This window comes from Bubalus bubalis, chromosome 4, assembly GCF_019923935.1.
Source record: "Bubalus bubalis isolate 160015118507 breed Murrah chromosome 4, NDDB_SH_1, whole genome shotgun sequence".
Lineage (NCBI taxonomy): Eukaryota > Metazoa > Chordata > Mammalia > Artiodactyla > Bovidae > Bubalus > Bubalus bubalis.
The window spans coordinates 236393-250037 of record NC_059160.1 but is presented as its reverse complement, the minus strand read 5'-3'; the positions used below and the strand labels follow the sequence as shown (position 1 = coordinate 250037).

General features: G+C 54.2%; 2 protein-coding genes across 7 annotated transcripts; both read right to left on the bottom strand.

The window, feature by feature from the left end:
* Nucleotides 1-90: 90 nt before the first annotated feature.
* LOC112577606 (protein SCO2 homolog, mitochondrial) lies at nucleotides 91-5494 on the bottom strand. 3 transcript variants are annotated; one of them, XM_025282588.2, is made up of 3 exons: nucleotides 5196-5494; nucleotides 1727-2504; nucleotides 91-931 (listed from the first exon to the last, which is right to left on the bottom strand). In XM_025282588.2, the coding sequence occupies exon 3, from the start codon at nucleotides 916-918 to the stop codon at nucleotides 118-120; it is 801 nt and encodes a 266-aa protein (XP_025138373.2). In that variant the 5' UTR covers nucleotides 919-931; nucleotides 1727-2504; nucleotides 5196-5494; the 3' UTR covers nucleotides 91-117. The 3 variants fall into 3 exon arrangements, with proteins under 3 accessions (XP_025138373.2, XP_044796627.1, XP_044796626.1); XM_044940692.2 differs by lacking the exons at nucleotides 1727-2504; nucleotides 5196-5494 and adding an exon at nucleotides 1602-1720; XM_044940691.1 differs by lacking the exons at nucleotides 1727-2504; nucleotides 5196-5494 and adding an exon at nucleotides 1422-1562.
* A 195-nt stretch (nucleotides 5495-5689) lies between these two features.
* Nucleotides 5690-7718, bottom strand: ODF3B (outer dense fiber of sperm tails 3B). Of its 4 annotated transcripts, none has more exons than XM_025282582.3 (7): nucleotides 7621-7718; nucleotides 7102-7242; nucleotides 6809-7012; nucleotides 6429-6533; nucleotides 6222-6343; nucleotides 5935-6111; nucleotides 5690-5828 (listed from the first exon to the last, which is right to left on the bottom strand). In XM_025282582.3, the coding sequence occupies exons 1-7, from the start codon at nucleotides 7700-7702 to the stop codon at nucleotides 5712-5714; spliced, it is 948 nt and encodes a 315-aa protein (XP_025138367.2). In that variant the 5' UTR covers nucleotides 7703-7718; the 3' UTR covers nucleotides 5690-5711. The 4 variants fall into 4 exon arrangements, with proteins under 4 accessions (XP_025138367.2, XP_044796624.1, XP_025138372.2 ...); XM_044940689.2 differs by having other exon boundaries at nucleotides 6252-6343; XM_025282584.3 differs by having other exon boundaries at nucleotides 5696-5828; nucleotides 5971-6111.
* Nucleotides 7719-13645: the final 5927 nt, after the last annotated feature.

Sequence of the window (13645 nt, the reverse complement as noted above, 5' to 3'; positions counted from 1 at the left end):
CCCCTGCACCCCAGGAGGCAGCCAGGCCCCCAGCCCCTTTCCTGCCGTGGCCTCCAGGGGCTGCCGGCACAGATCTCACGCGCACACGGCTCCGTCACAGCCCTTTAATGACCCAGCTCAGCGCAGGACGCTGCGGAAGGCAGCCATGTGGTGCCGCACGCTGTCGGTGATCTGCTCGGCCGACCTGGCCCTGCTGTAGTAGTCCGTGAAGAGGCCGTCAGGGCTGAGCAGGTAGATGGCGATGGAGTGGTCCACGATGTAGTCCTGGTCTTCGTCCTTGGGGCCGGCGCTGTAGTACACGCGGTAGCTACGGCTCACCTGGGCGATCTGCTCGGCGGAGCCAGTCAGGCCCAGCAGCCTCGGGTGGAAGTCCTGCACGTAGCGGGCCATGGCGGCCACGGTGTCCCGCTCGGGGTCCACGGTGATGAAGAGGGGCTGCACCGGGGGCAGGCCGGGCTCCGCCTCCAGCTGCCGCACCACCTGCACCAACTTCTCCAGCTCGTCGGGGCAGATGTCAGGGCAGTGAGTGAAGCCGAAGTACAGCAGCACCCACTGGCCCCGGAAGTCAGCTTTGCAGCGCGCTTGGCCCCGGTGGTCCAGCAGGCTGAAATCGCCCTGGCCCACAGCAGCCTGCCGCAGGGCCTCTGTCCGCTGCTGCTGCCGCCACCGCTCCTTTTCAGCCCTCATGGCCAGCCAGGCCCCACCCAGTCCCGCCCCAACCAAGGCTGTGATGAGTAACCTGGTTCGCAGGCCAGGACCCTGGGGCTGGCCCTGCCTGCCTGTCTCTGCAGGGCCTGGCGTTGAGAAGAGCTGGTATCTCACATGCTGGGTCTTGCCTCCTGGAGTCCCAAGGAGGGCCAGAGGCTGGAGCTGAAAGAGCCTGTGCCAAGCTTTGGGTGCCCGAGCCAGCAGCAGCATGGACCTGATGCTTCTAGAAAAGAGTGAGAGTGTCAGAAGCCAGAAGTGCCCCGTCTGCAGGAGATCCCTGACTCCACCTGAAGGGCCAGCCCTACACAGGCTCTGATGTCAGCAGCTGCTCACCTGGCACTCACTTGGGCTCAACTGCCTCACCTCTGAAACCTCAAACTCCAGTTCAGGCATCAGCAAGCGTTAATGCTTGTCGCTCTTATTCTTGAGCCTGCGCGCCTCAGTCTCTCCCATCCCACCTGGCGGCAGCTCTAACAGCTGAGCCGTCGCCTGCATCTGAGCTGATGGAAAGCATTCCATGCACACGCCTCAGCTGGATCCCTGGGCATATTTATTCGTTTGCAATAAACATCCATTTCTTAAGAGGAGGTGGGTGAATTTCTGGCTTCTACCCTCCAAAGACCAACTCCTCGGACCCTTCTGCAACCTTTCTCCTGAGGCCACTCCCGCCACAGTGCTCTGGCCCCCAGTCCCCGCCAGCCCCTCGCACGTACACTTCCAGCCGGCAGTCGGCTCGTTAGAGAAGGTTTCTACTTGCTTCGCGCCCACTTCTCACAGCCAGGTACCCGACGGCAGCTTTGGACTCATGTCCTGCCGCTGCTTCAGCGACCTCCGTGCCTTTCTCAGGGGCCTCTGGAGGTTTGCCAGGAGGAGTTCTTCGAGTCCCCCCTCACCTGTTCAGGCGCTCCTGGGAGGACCCTCTCGAAGACTCCTAAACGTCCAGCCTCCCCCCGTCCGACGGTTCCTCGGCTGCACGACCTTGGACACGTCCCTTATCCTGTTCACACCACCTTCCTACCTTACAAAACGTGCTCCAAGTTGTGCACCAGGTGGGCCTGCAAACCCAGACGTTTCCAGCCCCTCTCCGGGAGCCCCTTTCACAGCAACCTTCCGGAACGCGCCTGCGAATCTTGCAGGTGCTCCCTCCCCTCACTGCGCGCCAGGGTCGGGGAGCCGAATCTCGAGATGCTACTGGGCGGCACCACGGGCCACCCGCCCAGCTCGACGTCAGCGCGCATGCGTCAATGACAACACACACGCGCGCGCGCGCGCAGACGGCCGCGTGCACCGGGCGGTGCGCGTGCGCCAAAGGCGGAGGCCCGCCGGAAGTCACGTGCAGGAGGCGGGGCTTCGTCCGCGGTCGTGCCCTTCCGCCGCGGCCGCGCTTGCTTGGCGCCGTCGCCAGTCGCCGGATGTGGTCGCCCGTCGTCGGGTGTGGTCTCCGCCCCGCTCCCTTGCCTGGCGTGCCGGCGCACGCATGGCTGCAAGCCTCTTAGGCTTCGTTGCTGTGTCCAGCGGGCGAGGGGGCAGCGAGCCGTGAGCAGCTGGGCCCGGGAGAGAGGGAGTCTCTGGGCGTAGGGCATCTCTCCTGGTCCCCTCCCGGAGCGCGGTGACCCCAGGCTGTCCAGGAGCAGCCGCGCTTCCTCACTCCAGGCCGCGGCTACGGCGGGCTGTCCGTGGCGGTCAGAGCGGAGGCCCCGCACCAACCTGCCGAGACTCGGTTCGGTGTGGATCCACTCCGCGTCTCGCGTGTCGTCAGACTGCAGCCCCTGATGTACCCTCGGTTGCCGGTTCCCCTGGAGAGGGGGTTACAGAAGGCTTGGGAGGGGGCGGGAGACACCTGGAGCGGCCATGACTGACTGCAGCAGTGGGGGTCCGGAAGAGCGTGTTCGGCGGGAGGGCTCTGAGAGTTTCCCCAGACCCGGACCAGGTCGGTCTTGCTCGGATAAGGGTCACCGGGTGGGAATGGAGCGGGGAGGCTGGACCCTGGCCGCGGCAGGGTAAGACAGGGTCAGGCTACCCGAGTTACGAGCAGAGATAAAAAGAAGCCACAGCCACTCGGGGACCTCTATGGGGAGGCTACACAGGCTCCAGGGTCTGTACTCGGCTAGGGACTGCGGCCTTTCTGTACTTCCTGCCTGCCATCTTTGCAGACGGGCTGTCCACTGCTGTGGGGGGCTGTGTGTGGGCGGCTAAGGGGTCTGCAGGTGATGGAGATCGTGGAGCTTCCTGAGAGATGTGGGGGAGGCTGACACTCGGATCAGTCATAAGGGATCAGAGACCCTGAACATGGACTGTCAAGTGCCCTATGTGATGGGACGACAGGTGCATCAGTCAAGTCACCCTCTTGAGTGGGTGGTCAGGCATCCTCTGATGTGGGACACTGACGCTGGCTTTGGGTCAGATCACCTGTGGCTGTGTGTTCATAGGTCAGGGGTCTTTAACATGCGGGAGGCAAACCCTGGTCAGGTCATGTGTGATGAATGGCAGGCTGTCGATGGTGGCTGTCGCATCTCTTGCTTCGTGCAGGAATCCATGTGCAGGAACCAGCTTCCTGACCCACAATACAGCACCAGCAGCCCACTCACCCCCCCAGCCCTTGTATCTGGCCAACCTCCCCTGCAATAGGACTCCCAGTGACTCTCAGTGGCCTCTGATCAGTGACCCCATCACTGACCCTGACCAAGGACTCATCAGCAACCTTGACAGATGTCCAAAATCATGGCCAATGACAGGACTGATTCTGATAAGTTCTCACGAGTAGCCCATCAAATATATGGATCAATGTCCTATGGCCCAGTAATGATTGATCAGAGGCCCATTGGTTATTTAGACCAAGTCCCTATTAGTGACTTCTATTAAATTTCCATTGATGGTCTTGACCAAAGTCCAATGACCCATGAATAACTGATCAATATCCTTCCTAGTGATCCTTCAGAGATTCTGGCCTGTGTTTTCCATCAATAACCAAGATCGATGACCAATTAGTAGCCTGCCTGTACCCGCTCTGGTTTTTGGGTAACAGTGAATTCAGGAATAGACTCCAGCTTATCCAGGGTACCCCCATGTATCCCATTATCACATCTGTTGCTAACTTATACAGGCTGGGCAAGGATGCTGAGTACACCTGCAGAGTCATTTCCCCACCCCCATATTTCTCCTCACCATCCCTGGTTAGGCCTCAGCTGGAGTTAAGCATTTACTGGTTTTTCCAGTAATTGTGTATGGATGTGAGAGTTGTGACTATAAAGAAAGCTGAGCACTGAAGAATGGATGCTTTTGAGCTGTGGTGTTGGAGATGACTCTTGAGAGTCCCTTAGACAGCTAGGGGATCCAACCAGTCCATCCTAAAGGAAATCAGTCCTGAATATTCATTGGAAGGACTGGTGAAGCTGAAGCTCCAATACTTTGGCCACCTGATGCGAAGAACTGACTCATTGGAAAAGACCCTGATGCTGGGAAAGGTTGAAGGCGAGAGGAAAAGGGGACGACAGAGGATGAGATGGTTGGACAGCATCACGGACTCGATGGACATGAGTTTGAGTAAGCTTCGGGACTTGGTGATGGACAGGGAAGCTTGGCGTGCTGCAGTCCATGGGGTCACAAGAGTTGGACACGACTGAGTGACTGAACTGAAGCTGAACTGAGCAGTGTAGTGGGTGTCCAGCTGAAGAGGGAATGGAAAATAAACTGTCCTGGTGCCTAATGCTGGAGGGAGGAGTACCCAACTCTTCTCTTGGGAGTCCGGTCTGGGGAACTGAAGGAGAAGCTGGATAACTTGGTCCTGTTATTGGGGGCTGACGTGAAGGGAGATTCAGGTTCTGTGCTGGGGAGTGAGAAGCCTGGGTCCTGCCTTTGGGGGCTCTGTCTGGGCCAGGCTTAGGTCAGGACCTGCTGGTGGTTGCTTGCCTCTTTGAGGTCAGAGGTTCTGGCCTGGAGAGGAAGTTTCCTTTAACCTTGCAGCCACAGCCAGCCAGGGCAAGTGCCAGGACTCTGCCCTCAGGGCATTTGTCCCCAGGCTATTGGCGCCAGGCTTCTGGCCATGGCAGCTGCTGCCCAGACTTGGCCAGAGCCGGGGTCAGCACCACAGTCTCCACCAGATGGCCAAGAGCATGGCCCATAGGCATGGGTAGTAAGGTGGTGGAGGCAGCACAGAGCGGGTGTTCCGACAGCAATGGGTTATCCTCAGTGTCAGGGACAGTGGTGGGGCTCTGCAGCATCCCTGGGGGCAGGAAATTTCTGGGCCTGACCTCTGTGTCGTGGGGTGGCCACCCCTCCCCACACACGGATTTGTGCGCCTTGAGTGCCTAGTCCAGGACAGTACACGAGAAGCCCTTTATGTCTCCTTGCTTCAGGTGGCTCAGCCCCGGCAGCTGCTTGGACTCTGGCTCCCGCCTCGGGACTGGTCAGCAGGCGCGGGAGGGGCAGATGGGGCCAGGGGGCCTGGGGTCACTGGGGCTGCTACTGCTCTGGGCTGCGACACACACCTGGTACCTGTCGCTGCTCTGCGTCCGTGTCGCTGACGCCAAGCGCACGTGTCCCGACCCCGGTCCCGTTTCTCTTCTGTGTCCACCTCTCAGTCCCGAGTCCCGTGTCCGAGTTGGGTACGCCTCTCGATCTCCCAGGCTTGGGACCCCAGCAGAAGGAACCGGGACAGTTTATTTTCCGTTACCTCTTCAGCTGGACCCCTGTCTCGGCCTCACAACTTGACCCCGGGCAGGACCCCTGTCCTGTTCGGTGGCCCTCGCCAGTTCTTTTCGGATCCCAGTCGGTTCCGCCTGGTCTTGGGGCGGGTGAGAGCCGTGGGACTGATGGCTGAGCCTGAGCCGCGGAGGGGCGGGGCCCCCCGGCGTGCGGGGCTCTAGGCCAATCGCCGCCTCGGGGAGGCGGGACGACGGACGCACTTCTGTCCTGACCAATCGCGAGGGGCTGCGGGAGCCTGGACTCCGCCCGCCCGCCGCCGCAAGCACAAAGAGGCCGACAAGCTGCTGGCTCCAGAGGTTTTAAGAATCATCTGCGGCGCAGCGCCCGCCCAGCGGGTCATCGTCCGCCTCGGTCATCATCGGGGCCAGGTAGTCCGAGTGCCGGACCCCGAAGGTCCAGCCACGAGGCTTCCGGTGCTGCGGACCCAGGAGACGTCGCTGGCCTACTGCTGTCTGCAGGCCTTGGGCTCCCGGCCCCCAAGCTCGCCCCTCTGACCCTCGATCCCGACCCGGGCCCCTTTACCCGCCTCCGACCCTTGACTCTGAAACTGCAGACCACCTGGTCCACGTTGTAGGCTGCAGGGCCGGGATTCAGGGTGTTGCCTTGGGGGAACGAAGTCCGCGGCAGCATCGAGAACTGGGGGGCCCGGGGCTTGTAGACCCCAGGGTTCACCGCGTGGTAGGCGCAGGGCCCGGGTGTCTGCGTGGGGTGGGGGCAGGAGAGGCGCTGTGTCCAGCTTCCGGGCCCTCCGACCGCCAACCCCTCGCCGCCCCCTGAGGGCAGCGGCGCCCCCCCTCTCCCCCCACCACCTTGCTGAGGTCCTCGCAGAAGCTGCCCACCGCGCTGCGGCCGTAGATGGAGTAATTCGGCGCCGAGACTTTGCCGACTACGCGCGGGCCCAGGAGCGAAGGCATAGTGTAGGTCCCGGGGCCTGCGGGGGCCAGCGAGAGTGGGTCTTTGCGGACTAGCCGGTGTCCCCGCCACTGTTCGTGCAGGGTGGGCCTTCTTGGGCTCACCTGGGGTTTGTGACTCCAGGCGGAGGCCCCAGTTTCGGGGAGCGATGGTGTGCCGAGGCGCGCTGGGGTACGCCGCATTCCCGGCTCTCTCCGGGAAGTACCTGCCTGCGGGGCAGACCGGGGCGTGGGCCAGAACTGGGTTGGCGACCTAGTGGGGACCCGCGCCGGAGTCCAGGGATTAGGGGGAATCCGAGCCACGATTTGTCAAAGCCCGGTGAGGCTTGGAGCTGTTTTGAGGTCCAGAAGCGGGCAGGGAGGGGGGACTGAATTTGGAATGTTAGGCTGCCCAAGGGGGACTCGGGGCGGTGTGTGTGTGGGGGGGGCGTTTCCCGAGGGGAGGCGGCTAGGCGTTCAGGAGGCCAGGGCCCCAGCTTCCTGACCCGGTCCGGGAGTGAGGAAGGGCGCCGCGTGCCTCGGGCGGCCGAAGATGGAGTACGCGGGGGCGCTGTCGAGGCCGCGCACGGTCATGCGAGCGGGCACCAGGTGGCCTGGCCCGGGGCCGCAGGATGTCTGCTGTGCCGGGAGGCGCGCGCCGAAGGTGAAGGCCGGGGCGCGGGGCCGCGACGGGTCGTGCATGATGTAGCCTGCCGGGTGCCCCAGCATCACCAGGCACCGGCCGCTCCCCTGCCGGGCAGCCCCCGCCGGCCCCCCGCCCCCGGCCCGCCGCTGGTACCGGTGCTGGGTGGTAGCTTGTACTTGGGCCCCGGGCCTCTGTAGAGGGCTCCGATGGGACCGCGGGGCCGGTGCGGCCGCCACGGGCCGACCCAGACGTCCGAGCCCATGGCGCGGTGGAAGCGCTTGCGGCCGGCAACACCTGCGGACAAAAGGTGGCGGCCCAGGCCCCTCCGCCCGGACTCCGGGGACGCGCTCCCGGTTCCCTCCAGATGCGCCTGACTCCGGGGCGGGGCCCGCGCGTATCCCAGACACCAGAGAAACAAATGGCAGCTTTCCTGGCTCCAGAGTGGCGCGGGGCAAGGACAGCTTCGAGGCCATCTCCCGTCCCCCAGCCCCAAAATGAGTTTAGTAGGGGTGTATGTGCGCGCGCCAACTTTGGACGCAGCACTGCGGGAGTGGAATTCCCAGGGGTTCCGGAGAACTGAGATATTTTAGGAACATTGGGGGAGGATAACGGGGCGAGGGGGAGAGAGGGGGGACCTGCTACCCGAGGGGGCCCCGAAGTGGATGCACTGACCTGTTCCTGTGTCTCCTGGCTGGGAAGGCAAGGTGGGGTGTCTGGATCCCCACCGCTGCAGGGCCCAACTCCCAGACCCCATTGTGTCCGGGTCGCGCCTCCTGGCAACCGGACTGACCGCCCCACCTGGCCCCGCCCCCAGCCTCTCCTCCTTGGAGTCCATGGCAGCGGCAGGCGTCCTGCAGGCTGGGCCAGGGACCAGAACTCGGTCCACAACCGTTCCCCAGGCTTCAGTACTCCCATTCCGGAAATAAGTCTGCAGACAAAAAACAAGTGCGAGAGTAAAGAAATCAAGCTCAATTTAATTGCTGTGTGTAGAGAGAACCTCGCCTCTATTTAAACGCGTGGAATGCAAAAGCAGTCATGTACTGGGCCACAAAAAAGCCATACAATTAGTAGATATAAACTATTATATATAGGATGGGTAAACACAAGGTCCTTCTAGATAGCCCACGGAGCCATGTTCAATATCCTGTGTTAAACCGTAATGGAAAAGAATGTTAAAAAAAAAAAAAAAAGAATATATGTGTGTAATTGAGTCACTTTGCTATAAAGCAGAGATTGGTGCAACATTGTAAATCAACTATACTTCAATTAAAAAAAGAGCCCATACATACAAGCTGAATAAATAGATAAAATAGGACACATGATTTGATCACAATTCAAAACAATTCTAAGCAAACAGTATAAAATGTTTTTTAAAATGGTTAAATATTTAGAAATTAACAAATTATCTGTGAAAGCTAGCAGCCAGGAGTGCCAAGGGAGCTGGAGGGCCGTGGCCCTTGCCGCGGACCCTCGAGCCGGCCCAGGGGGATGAGAGTGACTCGAAGTCCGGCACATGCGTATTGAAGCACATTAAAGGATTCAATATGAAGCACAGAAGCAGATAATGCCAAAATGCAAGCAGTGGCCGATGCACATTCAGTGAGTGGGGCAGTCTGCCCTTCTCCCGCTGCCGAGATGGCGGAAATTAGTTGAAGGTGTTGGTCAATGAGGGAGGGTCCCGGAAAAATGAAAGGGAGCAGCACCAAGTGCTGATCTGCAACAAGGATTCCAAGGAGTTCCAAATGCTGCTGTGGTTATGCAGGTTCCAGAGAGAAATGCTGTGGCAGGAAGACACTCCAGTCAAGACCAACAGGTCATCACTTACACAGTCATCTCCCTTTAAGCCTCTGGCACTAAAAACACCGCCTCCGGTGCTTATGCTAAGTGAAAGACAGCTATATTTTCTGAATTCAGAAAGACCTCCTCCAAACCCTCAGAAATCTGTGCAGTTGGTAAGCTAAAAAGAGATCGCTTTATGAGAGAAAATGTGATGTGTGCGTGATAAGTGACTTCAGTCGTGTCTGACTCTTTGTGAACCTGTGGACTGTAGCCCACTAGGCTCCTCTGTCCATGGGATTCTCCAGGCAAGATGGAGTGGGTTGCCATGCCCTTCTCCAAGAGATCTTTCTGACCCAGGGATCAAACCCACATCTCTTAAACATCTCCAGCATTGGCAGGCAGGTTCTTTACCACTAGCACCACCCGGAAAGCCAAAGAAAGAAAATGCTGTTGGCCGAAATTGACAGCTGGTCAGAACTGATTCCATACCTGTGTTGCGTGGTGGGTCTGCGGCCGCCACTTCTGATCCTCATCTTGACAAGGTCAGGTGTGCATTTCAAATATAGATACAGCGGCTGGAGGAACTTTGGATGACATAACTTGGAGGTGCAGCTTCGTTAAGATGACAGATTAACTAAATAGATCTACAACTTCTGGAAGCGGAGAGCAAAGGCTGCTCAAGGAGAGATGGCCACGTATCCAATTACCGTGGTATTCTGGCTGCTCACCAGCTGGCTCTGGTTTTGCTGCTCAATTCTCAAAAAGTATTGTCTCAAGAGCTGGAAATACAGAGAATTTGTAAACGTCTTTGTATTTGCACTGTGTGTTGTTTTACAGCCCATACCTTGAAGGTGTGTTTCTCCCAGAAAGGAGGGGAGAACGACTTACATTTGCAGAAGTAAAGGCATATTCTGTGACTTGACTGTATTTACCTTTAGCCAGTTCTGCCATAACACCTACTTAAAACTCTCCCTTGGCATGTTTTGTAAATAGGATCTAGGGTTTTAAAAAAAATTTTAAGGAATTTTTTTGCCTCATCCGTTTGCACAAGAAATTCTATGAGTGGGAGAGAAAGTGTATAGAAAATGGATTTACAGAAATGTCTGTCTGTAAAGAAAAAATAGTGCTTTGTTTTGTCCTGTTTCTCAAACACTAGGAAACAATTTAGTTAATAGACGTTTTTGCATCCGCATTTCAACATTAATACTCCCGAAGTCATGGTCTGCTGTCAGATTTAATGAAATCACGCCATCTTATGTTTCACGATCACCTTAAAGTAATTTCTGACATTTTGAGCAGCTTATGTAACATGGGCAAAATGTGCTTTTTAATTTTTATTTAGTTTTGCAGATGGTTTTCTATAAAGTAAATTTTTATTAAGTCCATGTGTGAATGATTAATGATTTAAAAAATTACCAAATAAAGTACAAATATAGTGTATTTAATAAACTGTCAACCTAAACAAAAATCCAGCAATCAGTGAGATAGAAAACCAAGAGTAGCTGTGAGGTTTTTGTTTTAAAAAGCTGCAGGGTTTCTGTTGCATATTCTTGAGAAGCTGAGAAAGGCCAGTTTCTTGAGGCTGATGCAATGGGACTGCTGACGAAAACAGTTCGACTCGCAGAGAAAAAAGATGAGAGGCCACAAGCGTAGGCTGCAGAGACACACTAAACCTTTCAATAATACTTCAATTTACATTTTTAAACTAAATTATTTTGTTTCCTTCGGAGAGGCACTCTGAAGTGTAACTTCTGCATCATATGTTCTATTTTTAATTTCTTGAGGAAATTGTACTGTTTCCCATGCTGGCAGCACCAATTTACATTCCACCAACAGTGCTCGAGGGCTCCTTTTTCTCCACGTTCTCGCCAACTCGTATGATTTCTTGTCTTTTTGATAAGTCATTCTGACAGGTGTGAGGTAATATTGTGGATCTGATTTGCATTTCCCTGATGATGTATGATGTTGAGTGTCTTTTCAGGTTCCTGTTGGCCATCTGTATATCATTTTGAAAAATGTTTCTTCAGGTCTTTTGCATATTTTTCCTAATTTTTTCTTTTTTAAAAAATTGAAGTATAGTTGATTTACAATATTATATTAGCTTCAGGTGTACAGCATAGTGATTCAATATTTTCCTGTCCATTAAAAAATTTTTTTTGATATTGTACAAGCTGTTTATATATTTTGGATTTGAATTCCTTATTGGTTATATGGACTTCCCTATGGCTCAGGTGGTAAAGAATCTACCTGCAATGCAGGAGATCTGGGTTCAATCCTTGGGTTGGAAAGAAGCCTGGAGAAGGGAAAGGCTACCCCTCCAGTATTCTGGCCTGGAGAATTCCACGGACTGTATAGGCCAGGGGGGTCACAAAGAGTCGATACGACTGCGCGACTTTTACCCACTTGGTTGCTGCTGCTGCTGCTGAGTCGCTTCAGTCGTGTCCGACTCTGTGCGACCCCAGAGACGGCAGCCCACCAGGCTCCCCCATCCCTGGGATTCTCCAGGCAAGAACACTGGAGTGGGTTGCCATTTCCTCCTCCAATGCATGAAAGTGAAAAGTGAAAGTGAAGTCGCTCAGTCGTGTCCGACTCCTAGCGACCCCATGGACTGCAGCCTACCGGGCTCCTCTGTCCATGGGGTTTTCCAGGCAAGAGTGCTGGAATGGGGTGCCATTGCCTTCTCCACCCACTTGGTTATGTTATTGGCAAATATTTTCTCCCAAGCAGTATGTTGTCTTTTTAATTTTTAAAAGAAGTTGTATTGGGGTATAAGTTACAACGCTGTGTTAGCTTCAGGTGTACAGCAAGGTGAACCTATTGTACAAATACAGCGTCCGTTCTTTATCCATCCTCTATGGGAAAGGGCCTCTTCCCAGGTAGGCCATTGCAGAGTGCCGAGCAGAGTTCTCTGTGCTGTGCAGTGGGTCCTTATTCGTTACCTGTTTTATACTATTGTTTATTGCTTCCCAGGTGGCTCTAGCGGTAAAGAACCCAGGAGAGTGCAGGGGGCATAGGAGGCTCAGGCACCATCCCTGGGCCAGGAGGACCCCCTGGAGGAGGGCATGGCAACCCACTCCAGTATTCCGGCCTGGAGAATCCCATGGACAGAGGAGCCTGGGGGGCTACAGTCCATGGGGTTGCAGAGTCAAACATGACTGAGTGACTCAGCACACGCGTGGCAATCCCAGTCTTCCAGTTTATTCCTCCCGCCTCACCCCCTACCCAGTAACCGAAAGCTTATTTTCTACGTATGTACAGTAACTTTTGGTTTTGTAGGTAAGTTCATAGGTAACCTTTTTAAAGATTCCACATATAATCAATATCTTGTGATATTTTTCTTTCATATCAATCAATATCATAGATATTTTTCTATCACTCAGTGTGATAATCTCCAGGTCTTTCCATGTTGTCGCAAATGGCATTATTTTGTTCTTTTTTAATGGCTAATGATACTCCGTTGCATTGCTATCTACGTGCCACGTCTTCTCTATCCACTCCTCTGTTGATAGGTGCTTGGGCTGCTTCCTGTCCTGGCTGCTGTGAGTGGTCCTGCAACGAACCCGGGGGTGCGTGTGCCTTTTTGAATTCTGTGTTTCTCTGGATTTGTGCCTAGGAGTGGGATTGCTGGTCCATATGGTAGTTCTATTTTCAGTTTTTAAATGAACCTCTGTACTGTTCTCCACAGTGGCTATATTAGTGTGCATTCCCACCAACAGTGGAAGAGCCAGCGTTTATTGTTTGTAGATTTTTTTGGTGAAGGCCATTCCACCAGCGTGAGGCGGTGCCTCATTGTAGTTTTGATTTGCATTTTTCTAATAATTAGTGGTACTGAGCATCTTTTTTGGAGAAGGCAATGGCAACCCACTCCAGTACTCTTGCCTGGGAAATCCCATGGATGGAAGAGCCTGGTGGGCTGCCATCTATGGGGTCGAACAGAGTCGAACATGACTGAAGCAACTTAGCAGTAGCAGCAGCAGAGCATCTTTTCAAGTGCTTTATAACCATCTGTATGTCTTCTTTGGAGAAATGTCTATTTAGATCCTCTGCCCAGTTTTTGATTGTGGACTGTTTTTTTTTTTTTTTTTTTAGCTCCATGAGTTATTTGTATATTTTGGAGATTAATCCCTTGTTGGTTGCTTTATTTGAAAAATTTTCTCCCATTCTGAGGGTTTTCTTTTCTTTTTGTTTATGGTTTCCTTTGTGTGCAAAAGTTCTATGTTTAATTAGGTCCCATTTGTTTTATTTTCATTATTCTAGGAGGTGGATCAAAAAAGATCTTGATGCGATTTATGTCAGAAAGTGTTCTCCCTATGTTTTCGTCTAAAAATTTTATAGTATCTGGCCTAACATTTAAGGTTTTAATCCATTTTGAGTTTTTTTTGTGTGTATGGTGTTAGAGTTCTGTTCTTTTTGTTTTACTGATGGTTTGTTTTTAAAGAAACTGCCAATCTCTCCCCGAGCACTGCCTGCCACCGTCTCACATCCCACGTGGGACCTGGGTGTTTTGGCCACACAGGGCAGCGTGTGGGGTCTCAGTCCTGTGACCAGGGGCCGGGCCCACGCCGCCCGCAGCGGGAGCAGGGGGTCCTCACCGCGGCGCCGCCGGGGAAGCCCGTTTTTTTTTTAAGTCCCATGTTTTTAAAGTTGCTGTTAGGCTGCTGAGCTTCATCCACGTTCTTGATTAATTAATCCATTTTCACTGATTATCAGACAATGCCAGCTGGTGACATTGGGCACAGCTGACTGTCAGGAATGAATTACAGATGTAATTATTAATGGACAGGAACAGACATAATCTACCCTTGAGTTACTAATGGATGTAATCTAGTCTTAAATAGCTACTTAAAAATTGATAGAGTTGGTATAAAACTCTTATAGGAAAACATAGGTAGAACACTCTGACATAAATCACAGCAAG